Source organism: Fistularia commersonii, chromosome 13, assembly GCF_037954325.1.
Source record: "Fistularia commersonii isolate RoL2024-O1a breed Wild chromosome 13, RoL_Fcom_v1.0, whole genome shotgun sequence".
NCBI classification, from domain to species: domain Eukaryota; kingdom Metazoa; phylum Chordata; class Actinopteri; order Syngnathiformes; family Fistulariidae; genus Fistularia; species Fistularia commersonii.
The window spans coordinates 7,718,529-7,743,900 of record NC_141296.1 but is presented as its reverse complement, the minus strand read 5'-3'; the positions used below and the strand labels follow the sequence as shown (position 1 = coordinate 7,743,900).

Below are 25,372 nucleotides of genomic sequence, written 5' to 3'. Positions count from 1 at the left end.
CAGGTCCAGGGCACTCATTTTGGAAGCTTCTATTTCTCCAATCCATGGATCTCAAAACGGGGCAGAATTCTTAGAGCGTCACTGAGCCATTACTGCCTTTGCTCTGATTTCTATTTCAACCCCACTGAAACACTAAAGAGTATTTCCACGTAAGTGAAGTATTCAACAAATTGAGGTGATCTTCCATTCACAGTGATGCGTGCTGTAGAATATCTGTTTAGATACGACAGATCAATTGTGTTTTAGAGTTGTGGTGACTTAGTCCAACCTGTCTGTTGAAGTGTAAAGCTTGTATTTTAGTTTGCATATTGGAAGGGTCTGGGGTGCAGTAACCAAGAGTGATAGTGCTCAACTAGACGACTTTGGATGTTTGAGATGTATGATGATTTTTTTTTTTATAATGATAAAGAAGAAAGCAAGGATCATGCACCCCATTGCATTGCAGATAGGGCTGACAAACACTCAAATATCGTATTTCCATTATAATGCTGTAATCAGACAATTCATAAATGTTCCATGGCAATTCTGTATCTGTTCAAGTTTATGAGACACTTGTTAAAGCTTGCTCAAAGTCTGCATGTCTGATGTTTCATGGAATGTCTCCCTGATCTTGTTTAAGTCTGATCTGAACAGTTCCTTCCACATGGTGCAAAAGGAGGCCACAGAGCACATTGCTTAGAAAAGAAAAAAAGCTATCTGAGTTCCACACATTTAGGAACATACCGGTGAGAAATCTTGTTAGTGTGGACAAGTCAGTATTTCAGCTTCAACAGCATGTTTGCCACATGGTTTTACCAGTTTTGCCAAATTAATACAATGAGTAATGCAATTTTCACCTCACCAAGGTCTGGGGATTGGTGGTGATTTCCACAGCATCACCTGCGGTGATGATGTTTGCTTGTGGTTCCTATTGAGGAAGGCTGAGTGATCCCTGGAATGTTTGGATTCAAACAGTTGCTTCCTCATGCTCCCATGAATGCATAAAGATATCACTCTACTCTGTAAAACAGACAAATATGTATGTTTTTGAATTGTGCAAAATGATTAAGGGCTGATATAGAACACCATGTCAATTTTTCCACAATCCCTAACTTCTTTTACTTTAACTGCTAGTTTATCAAGGAAAACCACCTTGTCTTTCTTGGCCACCCTCTTTCACTCTCTGTCCTTGTTTCCCAGGACATTTTGACCTTTACAAGGACACATTATAATTAAGCGTTGAGTCACTTGCTTTCAGTTATTTTTTTCTCTTAAATTTTGTGACACGTTTTAGATGACATTCATTTTTCAGACCCTTTGTGTTTGAAGCTCAGTTAATGTGCAGAATCAGAGCACATCATCCTGAGAGCATGCCATTTACAGTATTTGGGCTATTCTTCCATTATTAGGTCGTATTCAGTTTGCTGAAATGGCTTCCGATTTCCACTACTAACGTCTTTGTCCCGACATTAACTTCATGTACAGTTTCTTCCCCAGCTTGTTTCCGACATTAACTTCATGTGTAGTTTCTTTTGCAGCTTTGCAGGTTCTCTCTCTTGAACATGAGCTCAATTATTGAAATGATAAATTAGTGGTTATTAACTCTCATATTAACTCTCATGTCTTGATACCTGCGATTGACTATGATGTTCTTTTGAGGGAAGACAGAGCAACTGTTTCTTTCATATTGTGTCACCACAATTAATATAAATGAGTACTGACAATGACCTTACTCCTTGGTAAATTAAGAATATGGGTTAATACCTTATGGCGGAATTTTAAATCCTCTTATATCTGGCATCAGTTACAAAATTCCAGTAAATGTTCAGACTAATTGATTGTATGTAATCCTCCTCACTACCCTAACCTCGTCATACCTCTTTAATATGATAACAAAAATCAAAATGGACCCAAAAATAAAGCAAATACAAAGTCTAAAATTATCAAACAAATTGTTTCATGCTTCTGAGATTGAATGCCAGGTCTATTTGTCAATAAATAAATCAGCCTACAGAATAGATCTAGCATCACTTGAGTTTTGATCCAACACTCCTATGAATCTGTCTTCTCTAACAGCGCTGACTGGATCAATGAGGATACAGGCTTTGGCTGCCTCTCAAGGTGTGCTATTGTACCCCACATGATAAACAGATGCAGCTGTCATGTACACATTTTTTTCAGCACAGCCCTTTGCCCTTCTTTCTCTGGTGCCCAAGAAAGTGGGCAAGCTTTGGTCAAAATGTCTAAATGTAGAAGATAACTGCCAAAGGAGATAGCCAACAACAGATTATTTGGTAAGAACGTATTGTCCCTGTATGACCTTTGTCAGAGCTTGGTCCTCATTGATGGCAGTAAGTGAATTCATTTAAAGGATGACCCCATAAGAGCCTGAAAAAGTGGCCATGGGGATGAAAAGTCTGGGCCTCTATGCTTCGGCTACTGCCCCCGCTGCTAGACCCTGGGTAAGCGCTGGAAAATGGATGGATAGAAGGACGGGAGGTTTTATCTTCCTGTAAACCATGGGCTTCCAAGAGTAGGGGTTCACAACTAAAAACAAGAATGTATCTATTGCGGATGTACAAAGTTAAATGATTGAGAAGCCTTTCAGTGAACATCATTTAGCAATTATCATGCTGGGGTGCGGCGGGTACAAGCAGCGAGTAAGGCCAACTCTCAACCAAGCAGAGAAAATTTAATCTTGAAACTTAAAATTTAATTTTGTAACATAGAGGACACAACTTTAGATATGTGTCCTTCAGCTTGGTAGGCCGTGTGTTAGAGATGTGAGAGTTGGTTTAAAATGGGAAGTTGTGATGTTCATCATAGGAAGCTGCTTGGTCACTGTAATAGCACTACGGTTGGAATCAATGTGCTGAAAAGAAGCACCTTTTCATTGTATTATAAAGCTGTTAATATCACTATTGAAACCTCTTTAGTTAGTGCACACACACACACACACACACACACACACACACACACACACACACACACACACACACACACACACACACACACACACACACACACACGCACATAGTCTAAAAGGGCGAGTGCGGTGATCTATAATCCAACCTGCTCTCACATACAGGTGCGCGCTCACACGCACACACTAAGTTATACCTCTACTCAGCTAAGTAATGTTCACTCATATTTCCCAAGCGTTTATTTGCATTTTTTGCTTTGAATTCTTCAAATTTCATTAACTGTCGTCATATTTATAATCTTTACAGCTGACAGAAAAATCCCCTGACGAAAACTGCACACATGCAGAAAAAGCAATGGAGGTTTATTTGTTGATCGACGACGACGAACGTAGCTGACCCGGTGTCCGTCCACAGCGGGAGACGGAGAGGTAACAAACGAGCTGACAACCTGGAGGAGTTATCGTTCAGCGATATTATTTCCTTATAATCATTTTTATCATAACGAAAAAAAAGGCTGACCTCTACGATACTTATTGACAAGCGCCATCCCGGCAGAATCAGGTTCCATAGTGTAGCGGTTATCACGTCTGCTTTACACGCAGAAGGTCCTGGGTTCGAGCCCCAGTGGAACCAGAGCTTTTTTAGCGAGAATTAGCATGTCGTGTAACATATATTTAATATGCCGCCAGTACAAAATTTCGGCCAACCATCACATATAGCCATTGATTACACAATTATTATTATTTGCAGTAGCTGGTTCAGTTCCATTTGAGTCTTTTACCTAAGAATCTGATATGTAGTAGCTCAAAAGGTACAGTGAGGCCTCCCACTGAGCAGCTCTTCTCATTGTAACAGGCAAAAATGAGAGCGCAGTTGTTTTCCCAATTATCATTATCATATTCAATTATCATAATTAATCATTGAGGTTTGGGAAATTTGGTTCATATTCAGAATTTTTGGCTACGAGGAGAATATTTTAACTAGAATTATCTGTGTATTCAAACTTTTTGTTTTACTTCAAGATCTGCCTAAAGAAGAGGAGCTTTTTTCCTCCTATCAAATATGTTGTGACAATATATGAAATGTTTAAGAAATAAGAGATGTATCGTAGCTATTAATGAGCCGGGCAATATGTATTAAGCTTTTTTATGGTCTGACTTCTGTATACCTTTTATACCATACATTTCTATAGGAAAGGCGACATTTGTCAAATAATACTCAGTTTACAGTAAATATATAAATGGATAAATAAATAATTTAAGCAGGCGACATTGATACAGAATTGTTAATAAAATGTGGTAGATTTGAAGCTAATTCAAAGGCTGTTATAGCAGAGCTAATTTCAAGAGAATACTGTGGAACAATACACGGGAGATGGAAAGAAACAATACAGATTGAAGGGTCCTGGATTAACATTTAGATGAAATTTGTTGTTGGGTTGATATAAAATGACTGTAAATGTCTGTTGTGAAACAGAAATACTGGACTGAAAATAATCAGGGAGTTTGTAAACATGTAAACCTACCATTATTGAAACATGAGATGACCAAAATTATCACTGTTCAGTCATTTATTTTCACTCTCCTCCAAACAGCTTGAGATTCTAATTACACCATTGGGGGGAGGATTTTAAAGCAATGACATATTGATACTGGTCGAGACCTTGAGATGCTGTTTAAAACTGTTTTGATCCACACTAACTCACTGATCTCCTTCAGATTCTTTTTCTTCTCTCTGCTTTTCTCTTCAGGGGTTGCCACAGCAAATCAACCTTCTCCGTCTAACCCTATTCTCTGTATCCTCCTCTCTCACACCAACTACCTTCATATCCTCTCTCACTACGTCCATAAATGGCCTCTTTGGTCTTCTTCGAGACCTCCTGCCTGGCAGCTCCAATTCCAGCATCCGTCTACCAATATATTCACTATCCCTCCTCTGTATATGACCGAACCATCTCAGTCTGGCTTCTCTGACCTTCTCTGTAAAACATCTAACATGTGCTGTTCCTCTGATAGACTCATTCCTGATCCTATCCATCCACGTCCCTCCCAAAGAGAACCTTAGCATCTTCATCTCTGCGACCTCTAGCTCTGTCTCCTGATCTTCCTTGTCATCAGAGTCATCCTACAAATCACAATCCTATGCTGTCTGGCTGCATTCTCACCAACAACTACTTTGCAACTACTTTCAAGTTACCTTGTCTATACAAGATGTTGTCTACCTGCGTGCTCGTACCTCTGCTCTTATAAGTTACCTTATGTTCCTGGCTTTTCTGTGAAAAAGTGTTCACTACAGTCATTTCCATCCTTTTTTGCAAAGTCCTCCACAGTCTGTACCTCTGTGTTCCTATCCTGTATACCAAATCTTCCCATCACTTCTTCATCCCCTCTATTGCCTACACCAACATGATCATTGAAGTCTGCACCTATTACCACTCTTTCATCTCTGGGGATAATCTGCATTACTTCATCTAACTCATTCCAGAACTTCTCCTTTGCCTATAATTCACATTCCACCTGTGGGGCATAGCTGTAGCTCAACATTGAGCATGACACCTTTAATTTCCAGTTTCAGACTCAAAAGTCTATCTGACATCCTTTTCACCTCCAGAACATTCCTAAAAAACTCCTCCTACAAGATAACTTCTACTTTCTCTTCCTGTCAGTACCATGATAGTACAGCTTAATGCCTGCTCCTAAGCTTCTAGCCTTACTACCTTTCCAATCCTGGTCTCCTGGACACACAGTATAGCCACCTTCCTTCTCTGTGACGACCAACTCTACTTTTTCTTGTCATATTCCCGATATTCAGTGTTCCTTCTCTCAGTCCCAGACCTTGCCTTTCCTCTTCTCTCTCTGCTTCCAAACACACCTTCCTCCACTCCATCTTTGACCCACAGTAGCCCAATTTCCACTGGTACCCAGTAGGTCATCGGTACCAATGGCAGTCGCTGTTAACCTGGGCTTCGACCAATCCAGTATGAGATTATTAGATTTGATTTACACGTTTGGTTTTGGCAAAGGTTTTACTCGGGATGCCCTTCCTGACACAACCCTCTGCATTTATCCGGGCTTGGGACACACGGCATGGGCCAGGGAGACACTGGCCTATGCCGCACCGTAGCTGCATTACTGATCACCTTCTGATTACATTGTCTAAACAAGATGTAGTCTACCTGTGTGCTCCTGTGTAGTGAAAGTATTCACTACAGCCATTTCTGTCCTATTTGAAAAGTCTACTGCAATATGTCCCTCCTGGATACCAAGCCTGCCCATCACCTCTGTTGCTTGCACCAACATGTCCATTGTTAGAGTCTGCACAAATTACTTTTCTCTCACCACTGGGGATATTCTGCATCACTTCATCAAAGTCACTCCAAGAATGTTCCTTCTCTCCTTACTTACACCCTTCTTGTAGGCTATAGCAACTAACAGCAATGAGCATCACACCCTCAATCTCTAGCTTCAAACTCATCACTTTATCTGACATTCATTTCACCTCCAGAACATACCTAGCAAACCTATTACTAGGCTTCTAGCCTTGCCACCTTTCCACTTCGTCTCCTGGAAACACAGTATACCCATCTTCCTTCTCTGTATCATGTCAACCAACTCTCAAGCTTTTCCTGTCATCATTCCACTATTCAAAGTCCGGACTCAGTCCCTGACTCTTGTTTTTCCTCTTCTCTCTGCTTATGAAAACTCCTCACTCCTCTTGTTTGACCCACAGAAACCCAATTTGAACTGTTGCCTGTAGGTTATCAACACCAATGCCAGTCGTTTTTCATTTTCATTTTGATTCAGAATGAAAGTCATATTGTGTTTAGTTTGTATATTTAGTTTAGGACAAGAGTAAGCCGGATGCCCTTCCTGAGGCAATCCTATGCATTTATCCAGGCTTGAGATCGGCTCAAAAAGACATTGGCTTGTGCCCCCCTGGGGCTACATTGATTGCTCTAACTGATTAATGTCATAAATATACCTGATCACCAGCACCAGGGCTCTAAAATTGTAATGTCTTGACCCTCAATGTAAAGGTACTGTGGCATGAATCTATGGCTCCAGAATAGCTTTTTTCACAAGTAGTACATCTGATACTGATAGTCTTATTGACAGAACATCAAACCTGCTATGCTGAATTTCATGTTGTTTGGGGACAGCCTTTACAATGAGCCTAGAAAAAAAGGCAGTTCATTTTGAAGTTGGACCAAATCACTTAGGAGATCCATCATTTTGGTCAAGGTTTTAAATTATTTTCAAAAATTTCTGTTCAACTTGTCTCCAAGGCTTCTTTCACTGACTATTGACTGCAATATAACTAGAACAAGAATTTCAACGGTGAGTTGAATTCAACGGCATTTGTATTGTCGGGATCACAGGTTCACGGAAAATACAAAATTGTATGGCTCTTTCATATCCTTAGAACGTGAGTTGCATGCTATATCGCCACACTACAATGCATGACTTAAGTTAGAATGTTTAAGATATTGCATGTTGCCCTATTTGCAATAATTTGTGCAGCACTGTGTTTAGTTCCATCCTGAAAAAATATCAGTGTTGAAGTGATACAAGGTACATCCTTTGATGATGAAGAGTAAGCCTGAGAACGGGTGACGAGTGGCTATGATAATAGCACCCAACCAGAGAGAAGTCTCGGCTGAATAATTTTCCCTACTTTTTTGCTGCCATTGACAACAAGGACAGAGCTGCAGAGTCGAATGAATTATAGGAAAGCACAGGTGCCGTAAACCTATATTGTACTCTTACTATAAAAAAACATTTGATGTACAGAGGTTTGTTAAGAAATTCCTGCTCTTGTCACCTGATGTAAATTTTTTGCGCAGTCCATGGCAGAAATGAGTGAATAAATAAATAACTAAATAATATCATCAATGGCAGCAACTAAGCCAATACTATCACCTTGTGCCCTCAATTGAAAACTTTCAAATGATTTAGATCACAAGATTGAACTGCATGTTGGTTGTGTTCACCAAACATTTCATGTCAACCTAACTTTAACAATGTATAAGTGGTTTGTTTCACGATGCATTTGATCCTCTTGAATTGATCTGAGCAGAGCTGCAAGTTTGCTCTGTGTGAAGAGATGAGTGCTGGCCTAATTTAAGATAACGGTGCTATACCCAAATTTAATTTGTCAGCATGATAGGGACAGCCCCCCCCCCCCCCCCCCCCCCCCCCCCCGCACACACACAAACACACACACACAAACACACACACACACATACACACGTAATTACATTTTCTATGCACAAAGAAACACATTTGACTTCAGAGACCATGAAGAGACACTGAACAGCATGGATGATGCTGTTCATGACTAGGATTGGCGAGAGGAAAGCTGAAAATTGATGTTCTGTTCTCCGCACCGTTTTACACGTCAAAATGTTTTTAACTATGTATGATGGAGTCTGAATTAATGGACTTTGCATATTTTTGTGCAGTAAATTTACAATTTATTTGTGTTTAGAATGTTTGAATGGTGTTATTTAGTTTAAATTAAGCATGGTAATTTGTGAGACTGTTCAAGTACCACATCAGTTGATAACCAGGCAGGGACAATATTAACAGAAATTATCAAAGACACAAATTTAAATAATTAAATGTCTTACATACCGAAAGTATAAAATCGTCCCATTCAAGAAAGCTGGAAAAAGCTGCACATTAATTACACTTAACGTTATATTACTTGCGCCATTTAGTTCATTTCGCGTTGTTATTGAGCATCTCTAACCTTGTGTTCAGTGTAGCCCATTACCAAAGCATCATTTATTTTATTTTCCCTTTAAATTCAAAATAAAAGAGGAGGAAAAATCCAGCAGGGAACATTGTAAACGGCTTAGGAGGCCGGACGATCGGGGAGTTCATGTTTGACTGGCGCCTCCTGAAAGCGGAAATTCCCTGTCTTCAACTTCCTTGTGTTACCTTTAATTCTGTCGCCAAAATGGCGAACGTTGCTGCTGCCGCCGCCGCCGCCGCTGCCGCCGCCGCGGCTGCAAACAGAGACCCAGCCGTTGATCGTTCATTGCGTTCCGTTTTTGGTAAGTTAGTACCGCAAAGTTTCATGGAGTGAGCATATATGCTCGTTATGTACCTCATAGCACCTTTAACACTCACAGTTAATGGCACCAGGTATGCTAATACACGCAACCGGCTAGTATTGCTGTGAAGGAGTCAACACAACTTAAATGGGAAAAAGTGCGAAACACGTTGATGGAAACTTTACTAGCTTGTAAGTGTTTTTGTAATTACTTGCATGTCTTCATTTTAGTGGGGAATATTCCTTATGAAGCTACTGAAGAACAGCTGAAAGACATCTTCTCTGAAGTCGGACTTGTTGTAAGCTTCAGGTGAGCGTCATTCATTAATTCATCTAAAACTTTTCGTAGTGTGTGTGTACTTGGAATTATAAATTCGCCGAAGAACTATCCATTTCAACTTCATTTTTGAAAGACTCAGATTTCCATTCTATAATATGGTTGGTAACTTTCAGTATGTGTCGTGTGCCTCACTTGCATCTTTCTGTTGGTTCTCAGGTTAGTATATGACAGGGAGACAGGAAAACCAAAGGGCTATGGTTTCTGTGAGTATCAAGACCAGGAGACAGCACTCAGTGCTATGCGGAACCTCAACGGGAGAGAGTTCAGTGGACGTGCTCTTCGTGTTGACAACGCAGCCAGTGAAAAAAACAAAGAAGAGCTGAAAAGTAAGTGTTCAGTTGACAGTGTGATTAATTCAAACTCTGACTTTGTTGGACATAGTTGATCCCCTGTTGAGGAGACTCCAGTCCTGTGGGGTGCAGGGGTCTCTCCTAAGGACCTCCATCGACACTGAAGTGGCATCAGCCATTTTCTTTGGAGTATTCTTTTGGAGCAGCAGCAGCTGACAGGAAGAAGATCGATAAATTGCTGAGGAAGGGTACTTCCGTCCTGGGGGGGTCCTGTGGACTCAGTGGAGGAAGTGGGAGACAGGAGGGTGGTAGCTAAGCTATCATCTCTGAACGTCTCCCACCCCATGCAGAACATCTTTGCGGCATTGAGCAGTTCCTTCGACCAGACTCCTTCACCCCAACTTATGTGAAGGAGATTTCGCAGGTCCTTCCTGCTAGCTGCTGTTTGACTATTTAACACTCAGCTCTCAATAGACTTCTTTTTCATTAATTTATCTACTCATTTGTCCATTCATTCACTCTCCCAGACAACATAGGTGTTACTACTGTACTGATACCACTGCAAGCATTGCTGTTGTTCGCTGCTAGTTGCCACTTTTGCACGTTTATGCTGTTTATATATTGTCTATCTATTGTTTAGTTGTAACTTGGAAAACAAGTTCTATACTGTTTAAATATATTGTTAATGCTGTTAATTTTCTATTCTGGATATTTTTTTTTGCACTGTCCAATTTCTGCTGTGAGTGCCTGACATTTCCCCACTGTGGGACAATTGAAAGAAATATTCTGGTCTATTAATTCTGTTTGTCCACATCTTGCCCAGGCTTAGGAACCGGAGCACCCATCATAGAGTCTCCCTATGGCGATAGCGTACAGCCAGAGGAGGCCCCAGAGTCCATCAGCAGAGCTGTAGCTAGTTTACCACCGGAGCAGATGTTTGAACTCATGAAACAGATGAAGGTAGATGTTAATGTTCATTTGCATTAAAATATTATCTTGAAGTGGGCTTAACTTTCTAAATCAGCTATGCCTTTTCTTAAATGAAAACCACTCCTCCAAGGCACAGTAAGGTTTGCACCTTGTGTGTACTCTGGTTGAAATTTAAGGGGAGCTGAGATTGAGTATGATGTTGAAACTTAGATATTGTGTTAAAACACTGAGGGATCCATGATCTTATCTACTGAGGGGTGCAAACATTCCTGGTTATTGATCAAAACTGACAATTGTCAACAAATGCAGAACCTACAACGGATAATCCTATCATGTCTTGATCTCTTCATCATGTAATAGTGTGTTTCTTCAGACTTGTACAAGTAGTCATTATATGACATGAATATATTATGATATAGTACAGGAATTTGATATATTGTACATTATAATTTTTTTTTTTCTCATCCAAAAACAGCTATAGTTGGTCTTTCATCTGTTATTCCAATGGGTGAAAGCCACAGTTAGCCATTCTTACATTTTGTGTAATTCCTGGACACAGCAATACACAATACAGTTGTGATACCAACTATTTGACCAACAATGCCTTTGCATGTGACTTTTGCTGCTGTCCCCACCCTCAGAGACAACAACAGATATATTGTCTTGCCCTCAGAAATCACAGTACATTTTGGTGTTATGATAGTGGGTATCTGCTGTTAATATAGTAGCAGAAGTATAGGTAGCAGCGTTACTAAAAATTAACATACCGTCACAATGTTTCTACTTCATGGAAAAAAACAAGCTTAAAAGTGAAGGAAAAAGCGGAGGTGGTGTGATGGATGTAAGTTTTTCTGCTCTCTGATACAAAGTTAATAAATGTTAAATAAATGATTAATTTATTTCTTGTAGCAGGAAAAAATAATTTGAGATTGCCGCACAGAAGAATAAACATAATGTGTAAAACTAGTTTCCTATTGTGGTCCCAAAAATCTCACCAATTTAACAAGTATACAGCAGTATTGAGACAAAGATGTGTTCTAAGTGAAGGCATATCTACCTCAAATTGGTCTTTTTTTTTCTATGCACTTTGGAATATGACATTTAGAGTTTTGTTTCAAAATCTAATTTCTCTTCCCAGCTGTGTGTGCAGAACAGTCCCCAGGAAGCCAGGAACATGCTGCTGCAGAACCCTCAGCTGGCCTATGCACTTTTGCAGGCTCAAGTTGTAATGCGGATTGTAGATCCTGAGATCGCCTTGGTAAGACATGTTGAATCTAGAATGATCTTGGACACTATTCCCTTATTTAATGTATGGTACAAACTCAAGCCCACTGTGATTTTATGTCTAGCTGGTCTTTTGCATCGATTCTATTATTTTGATTAGGTTAATTCATACATTCCATACACAGAAAATGCTCCATCGTCAAACTGCAGTTCAGCCTCTTATTCCGAGCGGACAACCTGGAGGAGCACCGCAGTCTAATCCACAAGCCGCACAGCCCAGTGTGCCAGCATCTCAGTCACAGTCTGTGGTAAGAAGTTGTCCATACTTTGACACAAAATGTTTAGCCATCTTTCCGGTTCAGTGCAGATGTTTTTTGACGGTAACTCTCTTTGACGGTAACTGTTGATTTCAACAGTTGAATTCAAGGATTACAACTAATAGAATTGCAGTTTACCTAAATTGTAGTACCACTTACTGGGAACATCTAATTTATAAGCAAGAAGACCAGCATATAGAAGAGTCTTCATATCATAATCATATGATCAATTATTTGTATCCTTTATTTTTATTGTTTCGATAAGGCTGGAATGCATGTCAACGGAGCCCCTCAAATGATGCAGCCCCCCAACCTGGGTGTCGTCCCTGGACCAATTCCTGGACCTGTCCCAGGACCTGGACCTGGACCTGGACCAGCTCCAGGCCAAGTTGGACCTCCAGGTAATTACCAAATGGAAGTTTCTCTGATAGTGTGGTCCACTGATATTTAAGTGGATTTTTTTTTGAAGATTTCAGACATTGGTCATTAAGTTGAATTCTGCAACCACTTTTGTAAAAATGCAACTAAATTTTATATCCTAAGGTAGAGGAATACTGTCTTTCCTTTTGTAGTTTGACTGCTTTATAAGCATTTCTGTGACTATTATGTTCATGCATAATCATTGGAGCCCTACAGGAATACTTGAGAATATCTAGTTATTCAGATCATGCTTGATTGAGGAGGTTGGCCTTGTGAGCTGTCACTTACATACTTCCTGTCCAAAAAAAAGAAAAAAACATACAATAAATTGCTTAGAACTCTTTCTGAAGTACACAGGTTATAGTTCTATTAGTCTGCTTTTAAGGCTCATCTTGTGCCGTATCTTTTCTTTGCGTTTGAGGATCACTGCGTGTTATATATGTGATCTCATAAACGGTTTTGTTGTTGTTCTGACGATGTGCTGCTAGATCTTTCAATGAACATGAAACACAGGCATCAAAATGGAAATGTATTTATTTATTTATTTTATATAAACAGTAAGTATAAGATTACGCTGCATACAGAACTGTGACACTGTACTGCTTGGCCGCATAACAAGCACCTCATAGCAGTGACTGACCAAAATGATCTTAGTACTGCTGTTTCTACGGTTTGGGCACATTTTCTCATCTTTCATTATCTTATGTATTCCTTGCATTGATTTTGTAGCGCTCCCTAGATATTTATCCAATGTTCTAACCCTTATTTTTACTGAGTGCAGATTTATTGACATCGGTCAAAGTTTCACGATTCTCGGTTTCAGCTTCTTTAAATACAGCAAAAAAGTTGTTTTTTGGCCAAATGTCATGTCATAACATCAACTACATTTTGAAATTAATTTATAGCAATGAAGAATTTTTCAATAAATAATTTTAATCATTATAATTTTTATTACAGCTCAAAGTACCATGTATTAATTTGTGCTGATTGGCAAAAATGCTAAAATTATTTTTGCCAGTCCAGAACTTTGATTGGATTTGAACTGATCTGAGGTCATGTGTAGTTATAAATTTATTTAGAGAAGGTAATTACATTATTTGATTGTCTCTAAAACATAATTAAACATATTTTAACTGACTCAACCATTATTTCAGTTGACTAAAACCTCATATCGTGTTTCTAATGAAAATGTCATGGCTCACTGGGATCACTAGGTGTCACCATAGACCAAAATTGGTTGTTGTCCTTTGGAAACCAGATTTAAAAAAAAAAAAAAAAGTATTTTCATTTCTGCCCAAATGTCAGACATAATAGGATCAGTGTCTCTTGAGAGCACCCTAATTGCTTCATGCAAAATGTACATGTTGCATGATGCATGTCAAAGTCAAATCCTTTTGAATTTCCTTGTCATTTTTGTTTTTGAATGCATGCAATGGTATCATGGGCACGCTTCAAAATGTTCTCAGTGCTGCTTTGCTCTCTTGAGTATTGTGTCTCCTATTCTTTCCACATTAATGCTGGCTCAGGAAACCTTCAGCAGTCTCCCACAGGATCGTCTGGGCAAGCTGCTATCGAGCGGCCTCAAGGTATCACTGTACTCCTTCACTCCTCCACTCAGGCCATAGGAGCTTTGGAGCAGTGAAGGTCCAAAATCATGAAAGTTCTATGATATCCAATGGCCTTTATGACTTGGTACCCACCTTTTTTCTGTGTCACATTCATTAGAAGTAAAGGCTTACCATGGTTTTGCATGGCTTCCAAACTAAATCATGTTTCAACTGAAAAGGGCTGAAATCTATTTATAAGTTAATTTTTAGTGTGAAGCTAACTTCAGGTTATCAATTATTGTAAATTAATTACTTTACAATCTCTCAACAAGCTGTGATTGTCAGTATCATCTATTAGTTTCCCATCTTATGAAGAAATAAAGTATGATTAGGTGATCCCCAAATCTGCCTCATAATGTATGTCAAAAAAAAATAAACCAAAACCAGATGGAAGTATTTAATACCCATTTTAATTTCACTTTATTTTTCCATGGTTAGTTTTTGAAAATCATCATCGTAAAAAGTATCTGTTAAAAGACTTGAAGCTTGTAATTTTCACATTTGCTTTGTGAAAGGTGATCAACAGCTTGAAATGTAATCTATCACATCAGGATACTTGGCTATTACAATGTGGGTAAAATTCAATTCAACACCCTCTTTCTCTGCTCTTCCAAGTTTGTTTGCATTGTGCAGCACGACTGCAACCACCACAGAACCACACCACATCAAAGGTGTGCTGTGCCTTGATAGCTGGGTAATCATCCTGTATTGACTCTTCCCAAAAGAATAATCTTTAAGGGCAGGTCAGGCCCCATGAACGCTGTGTGGACCATTTGAATCTTTCTCCAGATCAGGAAAAGCCCTTTACTGATAGAAGGAGGTGGCTGGACAGTTGGTATTTTCAAGCCTTGGCAGAGGTTGCCAAACCAGGAAGTCACACTTTGGGTGTTACTGATAACTTTGCCCCTTCGGCTGATTTGAAAAGACTGTTGTACATTTACTTTGAACCACATCAATGATTTTTTTGGCGGGGGGGGGTGCATTATTCCTGCAAGGACACAGATGTTGTAGTGAATAATAGAGGCTTAAGAATAACCTTGGCTGTTTTTTGTCAGCGATTAGTAACCAGCTGTTTGCAGTTCATGTCAGGGTGGATGTGAGAAGACAGATTTAAATAAAATTAGAGGGGCCGCTGGATATGGTGTTAGCTGCATGGAGGGGTGAAGTCATTTAATTGTCATTTCCAAACAAGATGCAAGAGACGTGGCTTATTCTTAGGAAAACTTGCAGGAAACCGATGGACTGCATCTGCATTTTTTTTCCTTTGCGGTTATTGTTTTTTTTTCTTGTTTTTTTACAGTGCTTAGTAGGGGTGTCTAGGAATTATTAAGGAATTGGGAGGTGTTTAATCCCATTGTTGTTGAAGTTATCAGTCAAGACAGATGGGTAAAAATTGAAAACCCTTTGTGCATGACGATGAAATACAATGACAGATGCCCTGCTCCACATTACATGCCAGGTCACTATATTTTAGAATGAAAGTGATGCGAATAGTTCACTAAGGTTTTAAGTCACTAAATCTCAACAGTGTTTTGGACCATTTGTAGAATTTAAAACTCTTATTGGACTTTTATTGGACTAACGTTTCTCTCATCCTGAGTTTTTGGATTGATTGTGAAAATTGTACCTTATTGATCGACCTTACTTGTTTTAGTTGTAACTTGGCTTTTCGCCGCATTCATTTGAGATTCAAGATAAAACTTGACACATGCTTTTTACTGTTATGTCTTTGCATGCCTCCGATCATGATGTTCTCACAACCCCAAAACTAAAGACTTACAAGACGCAAGTAGGAAATATTCAATCCTCTAAAAGTCGGTTTTGTATTTATTCCTGGGGTCTTGTGTTCCCAGTCACCTTTCTCATGAGTGTTGGATTCCCTACATTCTTTCTGAACATCTGGTTAATCTCTCTCTTTCTTTGTTGTGATATCAGGCTGTGGCAGTTTGACCTATTTTGTTGTTTTCCTTTTTCCCCCCCACTCCAAACATCTCCAGTTCTTTACCTAGGATATCGATCCTGGGTAAAACACTATTTCATATTTGGTTTGGGCTTGTGAGTTTTGACTCCGCTACCTTGCCTCGCCTGTTTAAATGGATGAATTATAGTATGGAAAAACTTCCCTTGATCGAGGAGGGCAAACTTTCATCTTTTTGATGTTCTTCATTATGTTTTTGTTTTCTTACAGGGCCAGGAGGTATCCCACCAAGAGGTCTGTTGGGTGATGGTCCCAATGATCCTCGTGGAGGAACGTTGCTGTCTGTCACAGGAGAGGTCATCGATCCCAAGTAAATGATTGTCATATCTAATCAGCTATATAAGTCAACTACTGAAAGAGGTGTATCTAAGGAGTGTTAGTATTATAAAGCCTATCGTAGTCATCAAATCATATGCTAACATCACATTTGTTGTTGTTGCTGTTTTAGCTTGTCTGTCAATCTAGTTAAATCTTTTTTAATTGTTTTCTGCTCGACAGTTTGATGCCTGTGAATAAACCTAAATAACCCTCCTTTTTGCATGTGATAATCTAGCCGAGTCTACATGGGAGCGCCTCCACCCCACCAAGTTCCACCTGTGCACATGGGCCAAATGGCAAGTGGGCCACCAGACATGAGAGGACCACCAATGGACATGAGAGGCCCGCCCATGGGCGAACCACGAAACATGATGGGCGACCCCAGAGGGCCCCCTATGATGGAGCCACGCGGACCCCCAATGGAAACCAGAGGTACCTACAAAAAAATCAGAGTATTTTAAGTTAGCGGTAGTATAATTACAGGTACCTTTTATTTGTGAATTATGAATAGTTTGTTTAGTGTAAGTAAGTCCCAGGTCTCTTTCTCTCCTTTTTTTTTTGTTTGTTTGTTTGTCTGTCTGTCTAGGCCGTGACCCACGGGCAATGGATGCTCGTGGTCCAGTTACCACCCAGCGGGTTCCAATGGCAGCTGGAATGCAAGGCCCTGTTCCTCACAACATGGGGCCTAACGCTCCTCCATCCGCAAGACCGGTAACGACTGAAGCTGTTTCTGTCTTTCTCTTTTAGTGCCACTCTTTTTACTTGGACTCTCATGCTAAACAAAAGCCTTAAACATAATTGTCATTTTTAGGAATAAGTTTCATGAAGCAGTCAATGTTTGATGTCTATTTTATTCCAATTTTTAGTCCCCTGGGGAAGTAAAAATACATTTAGTTGTTTTGTGTAATATATATAGATAGTGTAATGGTTGAAAGATTCTGAAAATAGCACTGGCATTTTTTTAGGGGGGAAAAAAAAAGAGGGAAACTACAACAAAATAAAATAATCTTCAACCGCTATCAGCCAAATTGTTTATCATCTTTCCTAGAAATTGTATCCTTAGCCTTCTGTTTAGAGAAGATAATCACTTAATCATTATATCGTTGAACATCTTAAACCGTGTGTGTGTGTGTGCGTGTGCGCGTGCGCGTGCGCGTGCGCTTGTCTTTCCTTCCTTCAGGGTCCTGGCATTTCTGGAGTTCCTCCATCAGGAGGAGGCTTCAGTCCGGGGCAGAGTCAGGTTTCTACCCAGGACCAGGAGAAGGTGGCTGTTTTTGTCTCCTACTATTGTCTACTAACACATCAGTGGCCCTGCTGAAACGAAGCGAACTAATCAGGGGATAGCTCAGGGACATGAAACCATACATTAAAAAAACTAAATAGATTTTCAAATTACAATCACATGGTAAAACCACAAGAAGGAGGATGTTTTTGAATAAATGTACCAAAAATATACTATCCCGTCAAAAAAATGAATATTTATTGACTAATTAGTTGTACAAAACCCTGCCAAAACATCCCCCATAAACCTATTGGGGAAAAAGAAAAAAGAAAACTCATGTGCAGCAAAAACATCACATAATCCTTGTTAGGATTGACTGTGGTTATAATGTAAGTACAAAACACATTCACCCTCATGTTAGCACAAGATATAGCTGAAAACCGGAGACAATTCCTTGTATGTGTGGACACACTTTGTCATCAAAGCTGATTGTGATTCTGATTTTAATATTAAAAAACAGTTAGTCAAGAGCAGATTGTTGAGACACAGTGATACGTGGCTCACACTAAATGAAAGCTGCCCTGGGTGACCATCTGACTGAGGATTTGAAGGTTCATTCTTTTTTCTGACTGGTCCTATTTGGTGTGCAGGACCAGGTCAGCATGTCTGCATCCAAGGGGGCAGCCATGCAATGGGAAGATTTCTGTAAACTGGGTCTCTACCAATTACTTGAAAGGAAGAGAACAAAACACAATAAAGATACTGCATGAATTCTATGGAGATGAGCAGGGGATGTCTTGCATCCCCAAAATTATCTCTTTATGTAAATGTTTTTTTTTTTTTTAAGTAAATCATTACTCTAATTAAACACTTTACTGAAAGCTGAGAATTAATTTCAGCCAGTACATTCTGTTTGAAACCTACCAAAAATAACTTTAATCAATAACTGGACTTGGTAGCAAATTACAGATTTAGTCATATTTTTTTCTCCTCTTATTTACAATTTGCAAGTCATTTTGAACATGTAAGATGCCATTGTTTGTGTCAATTTGCAGGGTGGTGATTTAACCAAATGTAGCTGTTACATAGGTTCTGTTTGTTTGGTCATAGTGATGAAACAAGGGGTAGTTTATATGGGCAAGAATCACAATCAACCCCCTTCTCCACCTTGCAGGCTGCCCTGATAATGCAAGTGCTGCAGCTCACCCCAGAACAGATTGCCATGCTACCTCCAGAGCAGCGGCAGAGCATTCTCATCCTTAAAGAGCAGATTCAGAAGACTGCAGGAGGAGCGCCATGATGATTAAACATCCTTAAGGTTGTTTTTACATGCATTCTTGATTTGTTATGCATTGACTGTAGTTTGACACTGATGTTTTACTTGTTTTTTTCATACTATTCTTTCATTTCAGAACTTGCCGTCTTCCTTGGCCCTCATCCTTGTGACATCTCTTTAGTTCGGAGTATTGTATGGCTTATTGTTTTTCAGTTCTGCTGTCTTTTTACTTCATGGATTGGTGATAAACATGAGCAAAGCTGTTTGAGAGGGTGATCTCAGTGAGCACAGCCAACTTCTGCGAGCCAGAGACAAATTGTCATCTGTTCGTCCTTTTCCGCCTACGCCCTTTATGTTCATGTTAACCTCCGGAAAACAGTTTTTGGTGTATGTCCATAAAAAAAAAAAAAAAAAAAGACTGAGCATGCTTTGTCATTTATTAAGTTGTTTAACAGTAGAAACCATAAGGTTTCCTGATCAACGTTCCTCAGATAAATAAACCACCGGCTGTGACTTTTCTCAGAAGGAAACAAATTTATGAGTGCTTTTACAGTGAACCTGCTTCCTCTAAGCACTAAAAATTATATTGCAGCCCTTAACATGTTATAATTTCTCTGACTAACAGGATATGTGTGTCTGAGTGCTGTTCACATCGATCAGGCAAAAATAAGTTTTTATTTAAAAAAAAAAAAAAAGCATTCAGTAAATGACTTCAAAGTTTGTCTTGATAGAAAAGGGCACAAAAACGTTTGTTTCCATAAAAATGTCAATGTGCCCGTAACCTCAAAACGGAAGGAACTACAGTTCTGGACAGCAATATTGACTTATTGAGAATTTTACTAATGCAAAATTATTGGAACATGGTTCTGGTAAAAGGTAAATGAGTCAGTGCACACACACACACATGAGTCAGTTGACCTAATAACACTGATTATTATCAGTGTACAGTTAAACAAAAGTATAAAAATAGTAGTTCAACAAGTGTAAACATTTGGCAGCTTTTGAGATGATTATCAGTTTTCTTAGTGAGTTGCAAAAGAGGTTCACACCCAAATGTCCTACAAAAGTAAAGATGCAGTTTTCCAGCAGTCCACTCAGAAGTTCTCCTTGTTGAAGTAGAATTTTGTTTTTCGTGGATCTACATCCGAGTATTTTACACAGCTTTTTTCCAACACTTTAGCCAAAGCTTGGGGGCCACATAAGAACGTTCCAACCACAGACCTGTGGGTAAAAAGCAAGTAGCGAAAACAATGAGCGGAATAATTCAAGCTTTGTAATTCGCCGAGGATTAGAAAACGGGTTTGATCTTACGAAGGATTCTCTTTGCGGACTTGCTCAAATTCCTTGTCCCAGTTGGGTCTGCCATAGTGGGTTTTCTGCTTAAGGCCAGTGACCACATCTGTGTCCTTGTCATAGTTAACTCTCACATGTAGTGCCTGTAATGACAAGAAAGGGATGAATTACACAGATCTGAATACTGATAAAAAAAAAATGAGATGAGCTCTGTATGTTTCACATGCTTACATGACTTTGATCCCATCCGGTCAAAAAGAGTTTGTAAGTGAGGAAATCGCCCATCTCTCTCTCCTCCATCTCTTTCTCCAACACCTGGAGGAGGTCAGCAAACCACTCGAAGGCGTGTGTTTCCCGGCAAAGCCAGTAGAAATATATCTGAAACCAGGAAATAGCCGTGAACAATGAGGCTCGAACAAAAGCCCTGAGAACTCCACAGTGACTGGGTGTATCTGGGAAATACACTAAGAGTAAGTCTGCTAAGAAGTACCTGTCGAACGAGGTTGTACAAGGTGCATTCCAGCAATAGTATTCAAATGCAAAGTTTGACATGCACTTAGAGCAATAGACCTAATCAGTTGAAAATTTTGAAGTTTAAACTTGATCGGCAAAATGCTTTCGAATCAATTGTCTTAGCATAAGCCAGTGGTTATCCTGGTGGGTTCCTCCCACAATTGAAAAACATGCACCAGGTTAATTGGAAAAATCGCCTTAGTGTGTGAATGAGAGCGTGAGTGCTTGTCTTTCTAGATGGGGCCCTGTGTTTGACTGGCGACCAGTGCAGGGTGTTTCCTGCCTCTCACCCAACAGGAGCTGGGATAGGCGCCAGCATCCTCCGCGACCTCAAGTAGGATAAGCAGTAGATATGGATGGATGGTATAATTGATCACTGCATGTGTTAAATGTAGTATTTACTTTATTCAAATGCAAAATTTCAAACCTGACAGAGAAATACGCTTTAAAAGTGCTTCTTTCTAACATGATTTAAGCAGATCCAGTATTTTGGGTTACACCGCGTTATTGAGCTAAGAGTGTTAGTATGTCCCAGATGGTCTAGAGGTACAAATGGATTGACAGGTTAAGGTGAAAGAGACCAACTGATGTGAGTTTTTACCTTTCTTGTGCGCAGCTTTGGGTTCGATTCTTTGAATTTGTACCAGATGGATTTGAGAATGGAGGCAAATGGAGTAACTCCAATGCCAGCTCCAATCAGCATGCTAACCTCATAGTCAAATACATCCTCACTGGCTGTGCCAAAGGGTCCATCCACACCCATTCTATTGAAAGAAAAATGGATCACACAAACATGGATTGAAATGCATTCATTCATAATTACTATGTGCACAGTTTATTTGTTAAATGTGGGGCAAATCTACTCCCTTTGAATTTTAGTCATGTAGTCTTAGTGTGGCATGTAGCCATTAGAAAGCTTTAACTGGAGGTGAAACAGGCAAGGGGTCATTCAAATTTGCAGCAGACGTTTGTCTAATGTTCCCAAAGTTTGTCTAATGTTGGACGAAAAGAATGAACCTCCAGTCACATTTCTAAAGAAGTTCATAAACAAAATGATGTAAGAATTGTTGTCAATCTCATATTTATCATATTCAAACGTTTTAAAGGTGTTTTGATTAAAGTTATTGTCTAGTTGTTTCGAGAATTTATGACCAATTTGGATTTGAAAAGGCAGTAATTTGATACACTTCTACTGAATACAATCTATGTACAAGTGAAAAATGCAGCTATTAAAATCTAAACTGTTGTTCTTCCATTGTTCAGAAATCCTTCTGAAAAGTATCTTTTAAACACCCACCTGTAATGCACCTACAAAATTAAGAATCTAGTACATAAACAATGTTAACTGAAACACCGAAGGTGGACTTACTTTGGCCCCTGCGCCCCCTCTGGCAGCTCCTGCATGATGCTGATGAGTTTGTCTGTCCAGTCCCCTGCAGAGCGGATATGGACACTGAAGAAATCCTCCTCCGGTGCCGAGGTCATGGTGAACGGGTGCCACTCCAGCTGTGAGATTTGTGGGCAGTTGAGGAAGACGTACTGACCCACCTCCATCTTGAAACCGCTCTTCACCAGCTGCAGCTCCAGCACTTTAGAAGGCCGCATCACGATCTGGCAATTGAGGATTCCCCTAACATTAGTCAAGGTGACATAACCTCCCAAACAACACAGAAACTAAAAAGGAGTCTGTCAAACTAACCTTTCTGTATCGGACGCTCTGCATATAGCGAATAAAACGGAGCAAGCGTTCACAGAGGTAGAGAACCATTGGACCGATCACCCACATCCAAGTCTGACATGGGAAAACTGTGTCTTTATTTTGTATGAGCAGTAGGGAACAGTTCTTTTAAAGACAAACAAATAAACAAAAAACCAAAACAAGTACCTGCGGAAACCCTCCAGCAAACTGTGGAATAGGACACTCAGGAATCCGCCCCCAGTCGTTAACATGGTCTTTACAGAATGTGGTGTTATGCGATGGTTTTTGTAATTGTTTCCTCACGATGCGCCTGAGCGGGACATGAAGGTTTAATCATCCGGCGGATATCAGAACGTTTCACTGACGTCAGGACACATTCCACTTACCCAGCGCCATGAAAGACAAGCCCTGCGAAGAAGATGATGAAGAGATGGTGGGTGTACCAGAAGACTTCGAAGTAGCTGCGCCTGATGACCTCCATGGAGGACGTAATGATGAGGATTAGCGCGAGGGTGATAATGACCCCCGTCAGGCCAGCAATGGTGGTGAAGACAAAGTAGGTTGGGATCTGCTGCAGATTCTGACGAGGAAAGAATCGCAACACTGTCATTACCCAAGAACATGGAGGTAATAATTGCCAAGAGAAATCTGTAGAGATGATGGACGAATCAAATGTTATTCAATTCACTTTTAAAGGCCAATAACGTGAAAGAACTGCAAGATCAATTTGAGCTATTTTCCAAGTTGAATTTGTCCAGCTTCCGCTGACGTACATGCACACACGCACAGGGAGTAAGGCTTTTCTAAACAGATGGTTGAATACTTACAAGTTCAGTTATTCGAATAGGGTTCAGATAGGTGGTGTTGTCCGTGTCTTCGAGGTTAGACAGTGTGGTGCTGAGGGTGTCGTAGTTGCCTTGTCTGCTGTTGTTGTACCACTCCACGTTCAGCAAGTGGGCAATAATGTGAACAGCTGTTCCGACCAGATATACATATTACTTTAACATAATGATAGAATTTAAAGAAATCTATACTCAGACATGTCATTCTAAAGAAAATATGGCAATTTGACCCAAGCACATTATATTTTAACATCATTTGATGTGAATAATTACATTTCACAATCTAGACCTGCATTTCTCTGAGGCATGAGGAAATAAAATATGTATTTAAAATAGCTATATTTTAAAAACACAAATGTCTTTCATTACCAAGATGACACTTATAGTGTAAGGCGGGTGAACTTGAACAAATTTTAGATCATGATTTCGGAGCAATATCTGAAAAAGTTGATGTATACCTGCAGCAACATAGATGTCATTTTTTTTCAATAATTTCTTTTAATGTGTTTTTTTTTTCTTGGGAAATGTTTTTCAGTGGATAATAGCATACATTTAAAAGCATTATGTGAATGAAAGTGAAATCGACTGCCTGCTTTATTCATCAATTTGCATTACTGATCTTACACATATAACGATGTGTTTAGATATTTTCCAGAGCTGTGGAACTGTGTCTTAAGTCAAAGGCGGCTGAATTCACCTGTCATCGCGCCGATCATGTAGCCAACCAGCTTGTGGAAACTTAAATTCTTATCCAGCTGTTTCCTCATACTTCTGCTGCAGCACTGAAATGAAACATTTTTTTTAAAGAAAATAACATAATGTCAGAACTATGTGATGTAATCCCACATGCCCAACACATGTCCTACCTGTCACAGACCATATGGGTAATGATCATGTCCACTGATAATGAGTGAGGAACACAAAGGGAAAGTATAAAATGACGGGAGCAAATTTCACAACTAATCTGAGTTTATAATACAGTATAAAAGTATAAAGAATACAGAATAAAATTCTAATTGGAATATTAATTCCTGCTTCTCATTTTTCAAGACATAATTTGAGGCCCCATTCTGTGATTAAAAAAAAAAAAATTTTTTTACATACAATTAAGAATAATCAATCACTGAAGAAGCTGTTTTTTTTTTTTTCATTTCGGAAATATTTTGAAAATCAGACCCTTCCGCATGATCTATAACAAAACCCTGTCATGAACTTTTCTCCCCCCCCCTCCTGATGGAAAAACTAAACTTCTCAGTGAATTTTCCTTCATAGCCCAGGACTTTGTTTTCTAGATATATCTGAAGAGACGAGATTCCTCTTTTTTTTTCTTCTAAAAAAAAAACCCCTCCATTTGATACAGGAACATCTTACCACCAGAGATCCTCGGACCAGAGACAGCAGGTTCCTGCACACCGGGAGGAGGATCAGCATGCAGTTGAAGTTGAGAACTGCAGCAGGAGCTCTGGCCCAGGCCAGGGCTGACTTGAGAAAACATGAGAAAAACATAATTCAGACGAATCCTATGACTCTTTGTTTACATCAAGACACCTGTCCAGGGACCCTCTGACTTACCCCTAGGAGATGGCGAGTATAGAAGAATTCATCCCCCAAATCGTAGACGAAATAAAACCAGACAAACAGAAAAATGTTGATGGCCATCCAGACCACCTAGGGGGGGAAACACACTGTTTATGATTTGCGTCTTCGTCTTGGCGTCAAATCACGGCGATCATCCTCACCGGTTTTCACAGAGAAAAAAAAGAATATTGGCAGCTCACCACAGTGAAGGAGGTCAATCCATTGTTTATTATCCAGTTGCCCATCTTGGTCTCTTGTCGGTAAAAAGGTCGCCCCGCTCGGTTTCTTTATACTTATCAGTCCGGGCTCCGCCCTCCGGCTCAGGTGCGAACGTGGTGCAACTCAAGGAAGTCCAACATACAGACGAAGTTTGAACTCAGGTTTTTGTTTTTCTAAATAGTTTCCCCGATATGTCGAAAGGCCACATTCCGACAGGTAAACAATGACTGGAAAAATGAGGAAGGTGACAGAGAAGAAGAAGAAATTGTTTCCATCATATTTATTTCATTGCTCTTAATTGATGTTTCATTCAATTAAGATCAATTTAGTAAAAATAAAACAGCAG

General features: G+C 39.7%; 2 protein-coding genes and 1 non-coding gene across 7 annotated transcripts; 2 read left to right on the top strand and 1 right to left on the bottom strand.

Moving 5' to 3' along the window:
• Window positions 1–3,463: 3,463 nt before the first annotated feature.
• Window positions 3,464–3,536, top strand: trnav-uac (transfer RNA valine (anticodon UAC)). The gene has a single exon. It is a non-coding gene; the product is annotated as a tRNA-Val (tRNA).
• A 5,304-nt stretch (window positions 3,537–8,840) lies between these two features.
• On the top strand, window positions 8,841–19,298 carry cstf2 (cleavage stimulation factor, 3' pre-RNA, subunit 2). 4 transcript variants are annotated; one of them, XM_086157899.1, is made up of 15 exons: window positions 8,841–8,961; window positions 9,192–9,270; window positions 9,457–9,626; window positions 10,414–10,550; window positions 11,659–11,778; window positions 11,930–12,052; window positions 12,327–12,462; window positions 14,008–14,067; window positions 15,863–15,877; window positions 16,277–16,376; window positions 16,620–16,816; window positions 16,971–17,095; window positions 17,565–17,648; window positions 18,781–18,924; window positions 19,019–19,298. In XM_086157899.1, the coding sequence occupies exons 1-14, from the start codon at window positions 8,865–8,867 to the stop codon at window positions 18,904–18,906; spliced, it is 1,569 nt and encodes a 522-aa protein (XP_086014025.1). In that variant the 5' UTR covers window positions 8,841–8,864; the 3' UTR covers window positions 18,907–18,924; window positions 19,019–19,298. The 4 variants fall into 4 exon arrangements, with proteins under 4 accessions (XP_086014025.1, XP_086014027.1, XP_086014026.1 ...); XM_086157901.1 differs by lacking the exon at window positions 14,008–14,067; XM_086157900.1 differs by lacking the exon at window positions 15,863–15,877.
• Window positions 19,299–19,301: 3 nt separating this feature from the next.
• On the bottom strand, window positions 19,302–25,070 carry nox1 (NADPH oxidase 1). 2 transcript variants are annotated; one of them, XM_086157898.1, is made up of 13 exons: window positions 25,008–25,070; window positions 24,802–24,897; window positions 24,601–24,707; window positions 23,927–24,011; window positions 23,215–23,360; window positions 22,774–22,967; window positions 22,574–22,697; window positions 22,388–22,480; window positions 22,058–22,299; window positions 21,290–21,452; window positions 20,407–20,553; window positions 20,194–20,318; window positions 19,302–20,103 (listed from the first exon to the last, which is right to left on the bottom strand). In XM_086157898.1, exons 3-13 carry the CDS (start codon window positions 24,658–24,660, stop codon window positions 19,977–19,979), a joined length of 1,506 nt encoding a protein of 501 aa, XP_086014024.1. In that variant the 5' UTR covers window positions 24,661–24,707; window positions 24,802–24,897; window positions 25,008–25,070; the 3' UTR covers window positions 19,302–19,976. The 2 variants fall into 2 exon arrangements, with proteins under 2 accessions (XP_086014024.1, XP_086014023.1); XM_086157897.1 differs by having other exon boundaries at window positions 24,601–24,711; window positions 25,008–25,063.
• Window positions 25,071–25,372: the final 302 nt, after the last annotated feature.